Here is a 17,347-nt window from a genome sequence, read left to right as displayed (position 1 = left end):
CCGACGACGGTACCATACTACCATTCATTAACCATTATTAAATTTAATAATCAATATATATTTATGCATAATACATTAATACCTTTAATTATTCCGCCGGTAAAAATGTCAATCCGATTACTGAGGATAACGTAAAACGACTTATTTCTTTTTTAATTGTCCCTTCGGAAATATTATAATCCAAAATGGCTGCAAACCCGGGACCGGCACATTCAACGTCGTCGGCCCCATTCCGTTTGACCGATTCGGAAACGAATCCGATGTGCATTTATCTGGTGAAAAACGACAGTAAGGGTGACAAATTGTTGTTCCGTTACCCGTTCCACAGTGTCGGTGGACCTGTCAAGGTGAGCCTGAACGATCACAAACGTTCCCTGCACAAAGACTCAGGATTGGTAAAGACAGTGCGACCGCACGATCTCACTATCTTTACGGACGACGTTATATCCAGCTTGTTCGCCGTCAAGATGGAGCTGTGCGACCGCAAGTTTGAACTAAAAGTGAACAATGTTCGATTCATCGGTCACCCAATGCAGCTGGTGACTGGCGGGAGTGATGATGGCAGCGAAGGCGGCAACAAAAAACCACAGAGCCCATCTATTATAATGATCAACATTGTTTTTGCGCTAGATGCATTTGCCCGCCGTCAAATATCCAATTGTTACTACGATCTGAGCAAAGTATTAGGCGTTGCTCTGCGTCATGAAGAAAAGCGTTGCGGGTATCTATCCTCGCAAATAAAAGATATGCTCTACATACATGATACCTTGGCCATGAGTACAAAGTAATATATCTTACACATAATCTGTATGTAATTAATTTATACTGTTAATATAAATTCATGATACCACTACGTGATGATGGGATTCAGAAATTATTTTTTTATTTCAAGTAAAAATCTATTTCAATAACAAAGTGTCAATGTACTTAAAAGCCTTTTCAAATACTTAACATCAACTTTAATATAATTTGAGGAACTCAAGAAGTTATGATGTAGCTATCAATTGCTGTTTAATGTTGTATGTACAGGATAAAATTGTTATTGAAATATCTATTTATTTGTATATATTATTTTTCTAGACTGGTATCTACTTGAAATAAAAATAATTAGATACCCACTAATTACTATTGTTTATGAATTTAAGTATTGATTATTTTTCCTTTTAGTGAATGTGACCTAGACTCATCTGTTGATAATAAACATTTCATAAGTATCCTCGAGAACAGTTCATTGGCACAGGATTTGAAATCTGTGTTTGAAGGTGTTGTTACCAATGGTTTAATCAAGTTAAAAGTGAATGACTGGGTAGATGTCAGCTTCTGTTTGCCACACAAGGTCCATCATTTCTATAGAGACGGACAATACTTTGAACCAGAATCTATTAACAAGTGGGAGCATGTTTGATTTGATGATGTGAATCAGTACTAGTATGTTTTGTGCTTGAAGGTGTTTAAAAGGACTTAGACCATATCATGGTTTGCTGTTGATGGCTGACCGTAAAGTTCTGTTGGACAGCTTGCCACAAGATTCTAGTCCATCAATTGTTCGACTAATCAATATGTATAATCCTGTCAAAAGTTTAGAAACCTTATCTGCTGATTCGGATCTTACCTTGGCTCAGGTAAGACATAACTGTCAATTTGTCTGTTTTAAATATTATTGTAATTCAATATGTTAACAGGTATTTAATATAGCTGGACATTTGATTTATTGGGGTGACGCAATTGTAATATTTCCATTATCCGAAACAAACATGTATGCCATTGCTCCTAACGTTCCAACTGAACGCAACAATAAATTTTCCAAAAAATTTGAAAAGAAGTTTCCTGGACAAAAATTATTGGAGGTAATTGGTTTTTTCCAAATAATTTTACCTTGTATAACTTATATCTAGTAATTTAATGTTATTAACATATTACATTTATAATTAGGTAATGAGTGAATTTTCCTTTCCAACATCGTTGCAGTATAAAATGTGTCCAATTGAAGATAAAAGTAGTGGCTCAACAACAATCCAAATACTAATTTGGTTGTTACAGCACAAAATCTTATTACAATATCATACATACATGTTTTTTATGCCATCCAGTAAAGGACTTGTAAATATTATTATACGTTTTCTAGTTAATATTGTTCTGAAATACCTATATATGTATATGTTTTTGTAGGGTTATTATAATGATGAATCAGAATTTCATGACTACAATAATAAACACCAGTCTGAAGCACCAATGACTACATACCAGACACTATCTGAAAATTGGCTGCAGTTGTCATCAGGGGGATACAGTTCTTCCATGTCAAGTGCTGAAGAAATGTTTCACAGTTTGGACGAAGATGAACAAATAGCATTGATGCATATACCTGCATCAGCAAATCCTGACGATTTTCGTTTATTAATGAGATTGTTAAAACAAGGTTATCTTTCTGGAGAACATCATTTAGAAGAGATAATGTATTTAGAAAATATCAGGCGATCAGAATTACTAAAATTGTTGGATAAGTTCAAAGATGTACTAGTTACTGTTGAAATGGAAGATCCAATAATTAGTAATTTTTATTCTCATTAAGGAAAAAAAAATATCTTAAGTTTTGAAAACTGTTTAGCTGTGCAAAATCCGGAACAAAAAAAATAACGTCTTCAAGTTAAAGATTTTTTTTATATTTTTATAAATAAAATTAAAACGATTAGATTTACTAATATTTAAAATTTAAATTTAAATTTGGGGAATAATAAATGTTTAATTATTTATTTTATTAGACCGAAAATAAAATAAAAATATTTGTTTGTTAGTTAACACGTTATATTGTTTTTGTATTAAATATTAATATAGCATTGCGAGTTGAACAAATTTTATATTTTTATAAAATAATCATGAATAATACCTGTATCATAATTTTTATCACAATCAGTTTTTAAAATACAATTAAATTGTTATTTTTCATGTATATATTATTAGTTCTTAATTCTATATTTCTTGACTCAACAAAAGTGTCTGCAAGAAAATAAAGAGAATTTAAGAGAAAAGTTTGGATCGTGTAGTGGTTACATTTAGGGCTGTGTGATAGTATCGATTAATCGTTTTTAATAATTGATATTATTTATCAAACAGAATACTATATACTATACAAATCGATACTATCGGTAATAACAATAAGGGATATTGTACCCCATTATTGAGTAATACACTAATACAGTAATACGGTTCATAGACCATAGTAGTGTTAAGATTTTTAAGCATCTAAATTAATCAAACATGGTTTTGTTTGAAACATTTAAAACAAATGATTTAAATAACATTAAAAAAAAAACAGTTTTTTAAAACAGAAAAATTCAAAAATATTATTTATATTATAATTTAACTTATTAATACCAAATTGTATACTTTGCCACTAACATCTGTTCCTATTAAAATATTTTATTTGAAAAATAACTTAAAAGTATATACCTACGAGCCTACTTATTAAGGCAAACAATGAAATACAGCGATACAGCAGGCTAGATAAAACTAATTTTGTTTTATATCTAGGTTTGTAATGTCGACTCGTTCACTTGGTTATTTATAATTGGATACTTTATTTATCATATCACAATATTATTAAGTTTGTTTTAAAAAAAATAATAATTGTCAAAAAAGTTGTACTTAATATGACTGGTAGGTGGGTGGGTGCCGGGTGGTATTAACTATTCTTGAACCACCAACTGAAAAATGTCAAAACGCTTCTGCAATCAACTATCGACCACTAGAAATGACTATCACACAGTCCTAGTTACATTCATACATTGAGACAATAAGACAAAAGGTTGAAAAGGAGAGACAGTAAGACCGCATGGTCAGTGGCGTATTTAGGGGAGCAACTGCCCCGGGGCGTCGTTGCTAGAGGTTAAATTGTTTTCAAAGTGAAGTTATAACAAAAAAAATTATTTATTTTTTCATTTTATTGGGTTTGTTGAGAAATTATATTAGTGATAACTGATAACTGATAAGTGACAACATGTATATATATTTTTATTATATATTTTACATTTCTTTAGGTACATATTTATATATATAATGTATTTTATTATATTGTCATATGTACTTGTCAATTTAGTAAAAAAAAGGCTAAAATCTAAAATTATAATTTGTTTTATTTTATTATAAAGGTTGACTTTTTTATTAGGAATAAATGGAGTGGTAATGGTAAAATAAAAGTGTTATCTAAAAGTCTAAACTAAACTAGTGGAAGCATAAGACTAGTGTAACAAGGGGGAAATTTACACATATTGTGGTATCACTTTTAACGGAGAGAAAAAATAAATTTTCTAATTAGAGGGGGCTTAAAATTTTTTGTGACAATGACTTGTAGTAACGTAAAAATAACATAAATATAAAAACGACTCCTGTCGATAATTATATTAAAATGAAAACTGAGAAAAAAAGGGGCGACAAAATCGCAAATAGGCCTCTGCGTGCGGTCTTCGTCACGAGGTCTTATTGTCCGTTTCCCGTAAAAATAATATGAAACTGCGTGTCTGCTTCACTAGAAATTAAAGTTCAGTCCATCACGTCCGAAAGCTGCTAAAATGACTACCCATAATATATATACCTCGCCGCCAATGTGGTTTTTTCGCCGACATCTAACAATAGCAGACACCCCACTATAAAGCATTGGACACAAAACCATCAAAAACCGGTATCACTGTACCAGGAATATGGTATACAGGTAGTTTATTAGGTAGCATATTATGAGAAAATATCGTTATTATTTATTAGTGTCGGTCATGATGAGGTACCTATACAACTATACCAATCCGTTCTGAAGTGTGGCGTAGACACGACGTAGTGCAGTGATGGTCAAACGGTAGGTATAGGGTGGGGGGAAACTCGCATGACCTTTTTTTAATACTTAATAACAATAATATATAATGTATAATATTATATTGCCAACATTCAGTATTTCAGTAATTTAATATTTTAGTTATATAAGTGTACCTATAATACTTAAAACCGTAGAATGATATTTTTATATTAAAAATTTTGAAATTTATTACCTAGGTCAGAGTTTCTCGACCCTGTGGTACGCTATAGTGGTACTCGCAAATTAACAATATAAAAATAACTTATTACTATGACTAATAGAGACTATCACAAAAAAAGCTGCAAACACCATGTTTGACAAAATTTATACTACGATGAGAACTGAGAAGCTGTATTTTTTCATACTGATAATATTATGATGTCCTAATGGTTGTATACAATATTATTGTAGTTAATCGGGTAATTTGGATTCCAATTTGCAATAAATCAGTTTTACTATGAAGTATGAACCGCGAATGTGGGTATCGATTTCATATTAGTATTTTGTATTTATTGTACTAGCCAATACGTGGACGGTATGTTAAAAAATTATGTATTCATTATTATGTATTATATTATTTATATCTTATAATTTTAATACATGATTGAAAAATCTAAGTTAATTAAAATGCACACTTCAAAATCGCAGGGCTTATAATATATTTTTGAACCGTGGGGCCCTGGGCAACTACCCCTTCCCTATTTAAAGTGAAATGAAATTTAATCAGGGCTTTAATCCGACCTGCAAAAAGTTAGATAAAAGAAAATCATTGCTATCAATATTATCAGAATAATATTGAATTATTTTGAGTATTACGATGTATAAAAATAAAGTTTTGGACAAGTATAATTTATTACCTTGTTCCTATAAATTTATAAATATTTAAAATTTTAGAAAAAGGTTGTTTTTTTAACGACTTAAAATCACGTAGAAAAAATATTTGCAAGAACTTTAAAAGTTTTTGAAATAATTAGTGTCTTCCGTTAAAATTAATATTTAATATCGAATTGTCATCCATCGGGTGTACTCACTTTGAACAGTTTGAACCAGCTATAAAGATAATATTTTACTTGTATTGATAATATATTACGCCCTATAATTATAGTGGGCTCAGTATTTGCAGTTCTTACAACATAATATATTTATTAGCTAAGATAATATAATATAATGTAGTATGTACTTACCTACATAGTATTAATAACAATACAAGCAGAATGAACGCCACTGAGCAAGATTGACGAGGATTCTAAATGAAAAAAACCATATTCTAAAATAGAACCAAATACTATAAATATCAATATGGGACAGTCAATGTTAAAATGCTGCGACATAGGATCCCCCCAAAATCGTAGTGGTTGCCTATATGAGAAATCCTTCGGCGTTGTCGAACCAATGATAAAGACTTACAAGTTACAATATGTTTGAAGGTAGGCAACCCATACGTTTTCGGGGGGACAAAATGTGTCAGGAGCGTTTAAATACAGGAATGCACCGCTCATAGTGCGCATGCGCAAAATGGTATCGTCTGCATAACATAGATATTAGATAACATGTTGATTATTGATTATCAGTGATTTAAGCGGCAAACTAAAATTTTGAATAAATACGATATTATGGTGTGGTATTCAAAACTTACCAATTCTTACCCAAACAGGTTTTAGCTATCTTTATGATGCTATTTTATTTAAGGTCACTGGTAAAACACATTTTACCTGACACAGTAACACGCTTATGACATAGGAATTTAGAGTATTTAGACATGTTCTATTTCCAACACATTGATTGAAGTAAGATAATAAAAACGTAATAGGTGGGAATTTCTGAATATGATATACTAAAATTCCATTTATATTAGTTAGTGTAAAACTTTTTTGTACTTTACGATATATTATATCTTTTTACAAATATTACTATTGACTAAAACTATTATATTTCTATATTATTAAAAAATGTTGTACCTACCATAGACTAAATGTACCAAATTGTATCAGTATAACTCAGTTAAAACTTAAAATATACTAAATTCGCAAATTGCAATATTAATAATTTTATTTAAGTTCAATAGGTATAATATCACATTATCAGTTATCACTGAGTTATCAGTTACTATAGTTATGCGGACGATACCATATTGCGCATGCGCACTATGAGCGGTGCATTCCTGTATTTAAACGCTCCTAATGTGTCACGGTTTTTAATCGAACTGCAGCCCCGTATAATTCTTATCTATAGTATTTGATAGAACAAACTAGATAAAAATATAAATTTAATAATTGCAAATCCACGGAGATCAATATTACACGTCATATCATTATTCATTCTTTCCATGATATCGCAGTGTTTTTGGTTTTTTTCGATGAAGGTACCCTTTGTTGATAAAATTTTTTTTCTTTGGTCAAAAATCTTGATAATTTAATACAGTTCCTCGTGAGATTTTACACTGGTTAAAAAAAACCGTAAGTATACCTGAACATAATACATACAATTTCCACAAAAAAAAAACCAAATATTATATAACATAACACACAATAATTGTATTCAAGTTAATTTACATAATATACAATTTACATATACATTATTACAGCAGCATAGCCATAATTTATAATTATTTAGATACCTAGGTATACATTTTTTACACAATATGCCCCCTGTTCGGGGTTACAATTAGATCCACTAACTTCAACTCATATTATGGTTATAGGTGAAAAGGTGCTAGTGGAGGGAAGCAGTAACCGCTAACATACATAGGCGACCACCACAGTGGATCTATGATATAGACGGAGCGACTGGCGTCCGGTTAACACAACAGGTGTTCGGTCGGATACTAAAGTGAAAAGGTGCAACGTTTAATTAAACTTATTACTATAAAAAAGTGTGGTCTGAACTCGGTACGAGCGCTTTAACGGTGTGGGGAGCGAAGGGGGTGTTTGAAATCCGGTGCCCAAATACTTTTTTTAAAACCATATAAACTCATCTATACGTCTGCGTGGTCAATCTCACCACAACAGAACATTAGCCTCACGAATTTCTTGGTCCGGCTCCACAGTGAACGGCGCGGACGACTATGTGTCACTGCAGTTACCGCTGGATCCGTCCCCGCATCACTACGGCCACCGCGGGTAACCGTATCCATTACCACAAGCCCCACGCCGTCGGATAACGGCATCTCGATCCCGCTATCTTCTACAGGGGAAGCTAGTGTCATCAATGTGGCATCGATGGAAACTGGTAACTCCACGGACGTAATTTGTGGCAACCCAACCTCGGGAGCATCGCCCTCAGAAGTTGTACCCACGGCCATATTGAGCAATGACAGACATCTCTTCTTCAGCGGCAAACTATGGAAATCGCAGCTTTCTGACGGTTCCTGTTTATTTTCTTGGAGATCGTTGACAACCGGTAGTATTATATTGGGCGTTGATTTCCATCTGAACTCTGATGATTTGGCTGCGGGATTTCTCCGCACGGTCATGTTAGGTAACGAAATAAACCGTTTGTGCAGCGGCAAACTATTGAAATCGCAACTATCTAACGGTTTGGGTCTATTTGACCGAAGATCGTCAAAAATCTGTTGCATAATTTCGTTCGTGGACACTGGATAACGGAAGCTGTAGGAGCTTAGCCAGACTTGGGTAAAATACTTTTTAAAAGTATTTCAAATACAATAAAAGATAAAGTTATTTCATATAACCATAACAACAATTTATATCCATGATAATTTAAAAATCCTGTTTAATAAAACAGTTAACAGTTATAATAATATAAAATATTATCTTAGGCATTATCTTATAGTCGTGGTAGAAAAAAATAACGTTAATATTATGATTTTAATATGTTTGTACTTAATTACAAAATAGATTATTTATAACAGGTGCTAAAGGGTGGTGTTATACCTTATACCCCCTTCAAATACCCCCATTGTATACGTCACTGGACATGCAACAGCCTACGGGTAGTAGGTGGCCAGTGTGAACATGCGTCGTTCAGCGCTACTCTTAAAATTGTAAATGTTTGCCTCCCTATTAAAAACTGGAATGACGCCTCAGGGGGTGGTTAAAAGGTCATAATGTCCACTTATGATTTATTACAATAACGTGCAACATGCCAATGAATAATATCAAAATTGCAATCAGCAAAATCCTTTTGTTATTTATGGTTATCAGTTTTAATAAGTCAGTAAATCGACCAATTATCAGATATGAGAATAGTGTTAGTTCAGTTAAGAATATTGTCTATGTGCTTTCGTCAGTTATTTTATATTTTAATTTTAAAACGAGTTATAAGTACATTATTCTTATTTGTTAACTATTAAAGTTTAAAAATTATCATAAGTCACTTTTAAATAAAAAATAATAGAAAACCGATGAGAGAATACTGCAGATAATATTCTTACCTTTAACTCTAAGTTTGATATTAAGTTAACTTGCTATAAAGTGACAGATGTAAAAACACCTAAAGGATTCTTAGGCAGCTGAACGCAAATTACCTGTAATATGCTGTAGGTAACTGTAAGACAGCCACGGCGAGATGATAAAAAACCTTGTAGTACATAAAATTCAAACATTTTTTTTATTTTATCACCAAACGTTTGAAAATCTGATACAAAATTCACAGTAAAATGAATTTACTGGAAATTAAATACAAATTTCAGTTTTAAGTCACAATCGTTTTTGATGTGATTTTAAAGTTCAAACTTTGAAGCCATTGCATATTTATGCAATTTTTTGTTATCACTGTTGTCTATTTTTAATTTTTTGTTCTTGCAATAAGCCATGCAAATGGCCAAACATCAATGACGTATAATGGTATAATTAACATTAACATTATACCTAGGTATACCTAATACATTATACATATAAAGTCAGTTTTACGTTTGGGTTTTACGTTTGGCCTACTCATCCTAATTTTTCTAAACGGCATTATATTTTATTAGGTAAAAAGTCCATTTTTCTATTTTCATATGACTTTATGTTTTATATTTAATCGCAGTAAGTAGGTAGGTACATATAATATCATAGGTACGGTTATAATACGTATTAATTAATCAAACATTCTATATGTAGATTTTATATCTCATGCGAGGTATATATAACATATAAACGATGTGTCATTAAAAATATATAAAAATACTGGCTCGTCTTATATAGGTAGTATATATAGGTACACAATACACATCTGTGTAGGTACTTGTACTGCTGGCTACAGGTCTGCATCGGTGCAGCAACCACTGCGGTAGTCCAATGTTTCATATAATATTATATTATATTGTCGACACTCGACGTTGTAGACTCGGTAGTTTTCAATAAAATGTGTACGCGGTAATATTAAAATACGCGTATCTATATGCCTTATTATATATTAATATTGTTGCGTGGTTTACACGCATGCGAAATAATTTCACTTGAGCACGCGATGCTCGACACGGCCGACCCTACACATAAACGCGTATATTATAATATGTTTTTATTTAATATCTCATATTATATATTCACTATTCACACACACACACACACACACACACACACACACAGACACTCACACTCACACATGGTTATTAGTATAATATACTCGTTGTCATTAATATAATATAAATGTATTATATTTTATTGTATTTTTGAACGCTGATATACGCAATACGCGTGATTTCCCTACACAAATATATTATTATAGTTTATGCATAGGCATATATAGGTAGGTATTGTATGTACATAATATTGTAATTTATAATAATAATAATATGTGCGACCAACAGTTATATAATGGACAATACGAGTGTCACGTACCATACGACAATTATAATATACTAATAATATTCTGCTGCAGTAGTGCCTACATGGATACATTTATACTGCTACAGTATACCTATATAATGCGTATAATAAGTACTTACTGTAAATTAATGTAGGTAGGTACACGTTATTATAAGCGCATTTAACGTTTTTTACTCAATGGCTAATAATATAATGATAAAAGTTTATATAAATGCCCATCATGCATGTCGTTATGCTGTATTATTGCGTGTACACGCACGAGTAGGTATCTGCAGCTGAATATGCTTGCTATTATAATATACTATTATTAACGTTGTCATAATATTGTACTTATATACTTGATAATGTATTCAATGTGTATATCACGGGCTGTGTGGTGGTGTGTATATGACTATTTAAAGCTTATAGGTGTTCATTATAATATTATACTACCGTGTCTGCCTGAAATCTGAATACCTGCGGATAGACTTTACCGTATGGCGTGTAATTTGTAATCGTGCTGCAGGTGAAATGTACAGGTATATATACAGCAGGCTACCTATATTATTATACCTAATATGCCTATAATACCACAACAGCTTGTCGCGTTTTAATAGTGCCACATTTTCAGTGGTGTCACTATAAATAGTGAGATATTATGCGACTAATGTGAGGGTGTGTTTTTGCAGTTTCCCACGATTTTTTTAATAGGTACCTCTATGTAAATGCAAACTATAATACGTATTATGTAGGTGGAGGTATGTACCATTTATACTATAGAAATAACGCACTATAAATGTTGTTAGTTTCGTTCTTAGTAAGGGTGATTCTCCTCCCATCACTCGTATTTTTTTTACTAAGCTAATTATAATAATTAATCTATATTCATAATAATTTGGTCGTCGGTAATTTTTTTATATTATTATTGTAATTTACCAACGCAAAAAATATTAAAGTATGTGTTTGACAAAGTCCAACGGTATTTTTTTCAACTATTGTATATAACAACACGAAAAACGTTTAATTTTGTATTCAATTTTTTATATTTGTAGGTTTTAGAAACTTTCAGCTGGCGTCAAGACGACCATATTACATTAATAATTACGGACGATTCTCGACGGTCATATTATGTATGCATAGTCAGCGGCTGCACAGCGACTCTTCGACTTTCGAATCGTCCAGTACCAGAGCAGCTGATCGATTGTAATATATTTGTGTCGGCTGGGAACCGAACAATTCCACGTAGACCCGTCGGTGATTATACCCACCGAGGTCCGAGGCTCTCGTCGTGTGGTATCCGAAAACGGTGGTCATGTATTACAAATGAAAGCTTTCAAGCGGGTGTCTTCAACAGTCATCTTCCGTCTGACCAGATGATCTCTTTATATTATAAACGCGAAGTTTAGTTGTCACTGCCGCCGAATTCCCAACTTAGTACTTTTGGATTTGCATCTTCCATGTTGTGACGAGACGTATATTAGCCATTTGGCCATATAGGATAACGTTCGAATCTGGAAGTTCCCGAAAGCCCCAGCCCGTCGCACCTAACCATCAATTCTACGACTTAACGTGATGGTACTATAATGGTAGCCTGCCACCTGCGATTACAGCGTTTACTGTAGGATATTACACACTTAAGACGTCCCTAACGAATGGAATCTACAAATCAACCATGTTCGAGAATATTAGATGTCTATATTTCCATAAATATAAAATATTATATTAAGTAAGTACCAATATAGTTGTTATTTTGTTTTCCCGCTTAATTTATCAAGATGCAAGGCTAATTAAAATTTTTATACGGTTTTATTAAAGGTGTATCAAGTTAATTCTTAATTCTGTAAGTCATATCGTGGTACCTATATCTCTAATGGTTTATCGTTTATTGAACTATTTGTAAAAAAAATCTTTACAAAAATAACGCGTTAAATCAACAATAATTAAACACAGAAACGAAATGAATGTTTAGTAACCAATTCATCATTATTTTGGCGTGCCAACGAATTTACTGATCCAGGGGTAGCGCTGGAGATAATTTCCCCTCTCCACCTCGTTCACAAAAAAAATAGTATAATTTTCATTTATTATTAAAAACAGAATCGCAAAAATATTTTTAATTAAGTGCCCCCCTCCGTACACAGATTCTGGATCCGCCCTTAGAATAAGAACGGACGTATAAGAATTTCTTATAGAATTTAATTTATAATTATTTAATTTATTATACTATAATATTGAAACATTGTAGGCCCTTATGACAATAAAAAATTATTGTCATCTAGAAAAAAGTTTAGTGTTGCCACCGAATTTACGTAATTTGGTAATGTTTACCGACCGATTTTGTTTTGTATCGTTTTGAAATACGACTATAATTGTATGTGAAAATTGCAGGTCTCTGTAGATTGAGACGAGTATAATCAGTTATTATTAATAGGTAATGAATTAGTTATAATTTTTAAATTTTTTGTGTTTAGATAATTGTCATTTGGTGGTCTAAGAGTCTTGAAATAGCGATCATTCTCAACTATTCCAAAATTATAATATGTCTACGAAATCTGTCTTAACTCTTAACTTATTTACTTATACATATATCCATATAGTGCAATATAATTTATTATTAGAAGACGGAGTGGCCGAGCGGACTAAGGTGTCGGTTTCGACGCGCACCGACTCCGGTTCAAAACCTCGGCCTAGGGCGGCATTGTTCTTCGGGCAAGTCACGGTGTCCGAAGAGAAGTGCCGCCATCCCCCACCCGAGCCCACTAAAAAATCTGCCAAACTGTGTAAACGTGTTTAAACCTACAGTACCCTCCCACACAGTTAAAAAAACCACCCAATGGCCTAAATTGCCGCGGGTTAATTTATAAAAAAAAAAAATCATTTTTAAGCCCCGTGTATGTATAATGTACACACACACACACACACACACACACACACACACACGCACGCACGCACGCACACACATATATATGTTTAATGTTTATATACTTTTTAATATTAAGGGAAAAAAATCAACAAACGTTTTAGAATTCATAAGGTTAAAATAAGTTTTCTATGGATATATAAAACCTAACATATGGGTAATAACGTATGTAGTGTTGTACCTACTCGTATAATAATATTATACAAACGGGTAGGAAGTATAAAAATGTCGATCGGGTTCGCCGCAGTAGAACATTATAATAATATTATATATTATGTGTGAGTGTTGTGTTGTGTTGTCGTTGTGTGTCATGTGCAGCAGTGGCCATTGAGCATATTGTGCGAGCGCACGTAGACGATTGGAAATCGCGATAATACGACGACGCGACTACTACGACGTCGTCCGAGGCGGTGGCAGCCGTGCTATGATATAGCTGCAGCAGTGGTGATCACCTCGTCCTGGGCTCCGGCGCGCCACAGGGTTTCTGCCTCCGTTGATTGGGCACCGTTCATTTTTCATTTATTGGCACGCGGGCTGCCGGTTGTTAAAAACATTAATTTCACACGCGCTATATACCTACCCATGTTATTATAACTGTAGCGCGGTCGCAAGATTCATGACTGCGAAACTCGACACACACACACACACATCACACATAATATATATATTATAAGGTGTATGATATTTTTATTAGTGGCTTTTATCTCCCTCCCGTAATATACAAATATGTTATAAAAAATATATATAATATAATATATACCTACACATTTCGCATCGAGTGGCACACCCCCAGCCCGACTGCAGTGCCGCCGTCGTCCCCGTACCTACGAGTAAACACATCGCGAATTATTAACTGCCGGGCTCGGCACTCGGTGGATTGTTGCTTTTTTTATTTATTTATTTTTTCATTACGCGAAAAAACGCGCTTATAGTTCGATCGGCGACCGGTTGTGAGTACATGTATTATGCCTATATAGTCACCGTATATACAATATACACGTTATCATATTTATTATTAGTTAATATCGGTAAATGGCGGTTTAGTGGACATATATAATAAGAAAATGGCAGAGATAAGCGCTCTCTTCTCTTGTTTTGTTATGTTTCTATATAAGTGCGCCTCACTAGTCACTACTTTCAATATTTCTTTACTGCCGCAACTGACAAGACTGATCATTTTCAAAATTTTTTTGACTCAAATCTACTTTTGTATAATTCTTAAATTGCATTTGACGGTTAGCATTTAGGTATTAGTGCAGGAGAATCTGGTGCTTTTTTCCTGCTATAACTCAATCTCTTATAATCTAATTAATGGTTTAGTATGCAATTTACAGATATAATATATAATTTGTGACTTTTATATTATACTCTTATAACTTCTAGTGCTATATACTGCAAGTGTTCGAGTTCCAGAAATAACATCATGACGATGGTTAAAATGTTATATACTTTAATATGTAATAGCGTCTTCGCATTGCCAAAATGAATTTATCATGTAACAGTGAAAATATGTATTAACATAGTTACATATATATCTTAAGCCCTACTGATAACCATTAAACCGTCAATGCTAAAGAGTAAAGAGTTATGTTTACATACGTCTATGGTGCATTTTTTAGAAATGGATTTCCATTCACTGTTGTATTTACAATGTTTACAGAAGTTTTTCAACACTATATAAAGACAGGTTGTAAAAACGTTTTTGAGGAATCAACAACTATAACAAGGATTTTTTTTTTAGATCATTAGGAATTGCTTTGATGACAATATTCATTGTTACCTAACATTAAATATAGATGAATTTGTTAATATTAAAAAAAAAAAATTACAAAAATTAATTTTACATAATATATTTTATAATATAACAATATATACTTAAATATTTATAAAATAAAACTGCACAATCTCTATTTTTATTGTTTGTTTCCTAATTATAACCACACGGCTCCCTAAAAAATTTCTATAGGTTAGGTTAGGTTCTATATGTTAGTGCTTAACTATAGTGGTAAATTGACCCATATACTGAAAACAATATTCATAAATACACTCCACTGCTACAGTAGTATACTATACGAGTATGTTGGGAGTTTGGAATATATAAACAAATGATTTTCGTTTTTTTAGTAGTTGCGTTTATTTTTATTTCTATTCTTAGTAGACTGATAAAAACCATTTTTCGGCGGTATGTATATAGTATTATACCTGCGTAGTATGTAATATTATTATTTGCCACGGTAGTCGTGAAACAGCGGGTTACCGTGTCCTTAATAATTTTGGCGTCATAAATTTTGCCAGACGAGTAAGAAAAAAATCTTTGCAGCACTCGAATTTGCGTATTATTACCTATACCACTCGTCACATTAAAAAAAAACCTTACAGACGGCAACCATTAAACGAGCGACGAACGTCTATATTAATTTTAATGATTTATGAATCGTTTGCAGTTGGCGTATTCAAACATTGTGTATCGTTCGATATATAAAGTGGGGCGATTTATGTTCAGACAATATGAAAGACAATACTGAATAAAATTATTATATATCAAAATCAGCAGTATGTATATAGGTATTCCGATATGATTTATGTTTAATATGCGTAGGTTAGGTTATATACTTATGTCTTATACCTAGGTATTATGTTGGATCGTTTTATGATTATACTTAAATACCGCAAATGGAATATAGTATTATGTGCATTTTAAAGTTAACAATTTTAGATCAGTATTGAAAGTACTCGAATTTTCATTGCTAGGTATTTCAGTTTATTCTCGGCTCCTTTGTACGACATTACCTACTGGAACGGGTATATTATTTTCGTACAAAATTTTTTTGGCTAGTACCGGATGTAATATCAGCAGTATAGACTAGTAACGAGCAAAAGTTTTTTTTTAATTTATACATTTCTCTTCGTTTCCAGACGCGTTTGCGCCGATCCGCGATCAACTGCAGTAGGTGCCTAACAATAATCGACGTCGGGCCAATCAACAGCGAAGGCAGCCAATGGTGTCTGATGGAATAAAATATCATCCAGGGAAAAAAACAATCTCCCCTCTGGCCGCTGTACCTACACTTTTATACGTACCTTCCATATATATAATAATTATATACACCGACGTAACGAGCGCGATCAAAGATGAAGACGAAGAAATATTGTTTTTTTTTAACTGCGAATGCTGATTATTTGAAATTTATTTATAATCTCCGGATAATGGCGTCCATGCCACTTTTTAATAGACTGCAGCAGGCGAAGATTAATGTGTGTGCAAATATAGGCAAAATAACCAATAAATGAAAATAAAAAAAGGAAATGAGAGTAAGGTAAAACGATAACATTGTTTATAACTTATAAGTGTTATTAGTGCACAGTGTTATAGTCTTGATTGTCATTGGACCGAGTGGGCATTCGTAGAAGGCGGAGGGACATTGTTTTTTTTTTCGAAAACCAGGTACTCTTGTTGGTAGGTACTTACTACTTAGCAGTGGCGTTTAATTAGGAACTTGATGTGGGGGAAGGGGGGGGGGGGGTGATCATACGTTTTTAGCAAACATGAATGGTCATTACCAATACATTGATCAAAATGTTAGTAGTAAAAAAAAGTATCTATCCTCCTAATCCCCCCTATATACGCCCCTGCTACTAATTAGTGTATTAACCCATTAGAGCACAGTGTTCTACGACGTACGCCGTACAGCATATGTTATAATATATTAACTTTGAAGTTCAAATGCTCAATATACAATTTCGAGGGATTCGTGCACTATTACCTAATATGCGCAAATAGAGAGGATATACTGTAGGAGGATTTAGTTAGGTACTATACTTACGCAATACCCA

General features: G+C 32.8%; 2 protein-coding genes and 1 long non-coding RNA gene across 3 annotated transcripts; 2 read left to right on the top strand and 1 right to left on the bottom strand.

Moving 5' to 3' along the window:
• The first annotated feature begins 18 nt into the window (after positions 1-18).
• LOC132951179 (GATOR1 complex protein NPRL3) lies at positions 19-3,326 on the top strand. The gene is made up of 6 exons (XM_061022938.1): positions 19-784; positions 1,168-1,389; positions 1,448-1,622; positions 1,683-1,847; positions 1,933-2,100; positions 2,170-3,326. The coding sequence occupies exons 1-6, from the start codon at positions 186-188 to the stop codon at positions 2,569-2,571; spliced, it is 1,731 nt and encodes a 576-aa protein (XP_060878921.1). The 5' UTR covers positions 19-185; the 3' UTR covers positions 2,572-3,326.
• Positions 3,327-7,253: 3,927 nt separating this feature from the next.
• On the top strand, positions 7,254-16,905 carry LOC132951088 (uncharacterized). The gene is made up of 4 exons (XR_009665302.1): positions 7,254-7,299; positions 7,545-7,680; positions 11,646-12,319; positions 16,430-16,905. It is a non-coding gene; the product is annotated as an uncharacterized LOC132951088 (long non-coding RNA).
• LOC132951087 (uncharacterized) lies at positions 7,671-9,034 on the bottom strand. Its single transcript, XM_061022791.1, has one exon. It carries the CDS (start codon positions 8,418-8,420, stop codon positions 7,818-7,820), a length of 603 nt encoding a protein of 200 aa, XP_060878774.1. The 5' UTR covers positions 8,421-9,034; the 3' UTR covers positions 7,671-7,817.
• Positions 16,906-17,347: the final 442 nt, after the last annotated feature.

Source organism: Metopolophium dirhodum, chromosome 8 (genome assembly GCF_019925205.1).
Source record: "Metopolophium dirhodum isolate CAU chromosome 8, ASM1992520v1, whole genome shotgun sequence".
NCBI lineage: Eukaryota > Metazoa > Arthropoda > Insecta > Hemiptera > Aphididae > Metopolophium > Metopolophium dirhodum.
Note: the sequence above shows the minus strand (reverse complement) of the source record. Positions and strands in the feature narration are given on the sequence as shown.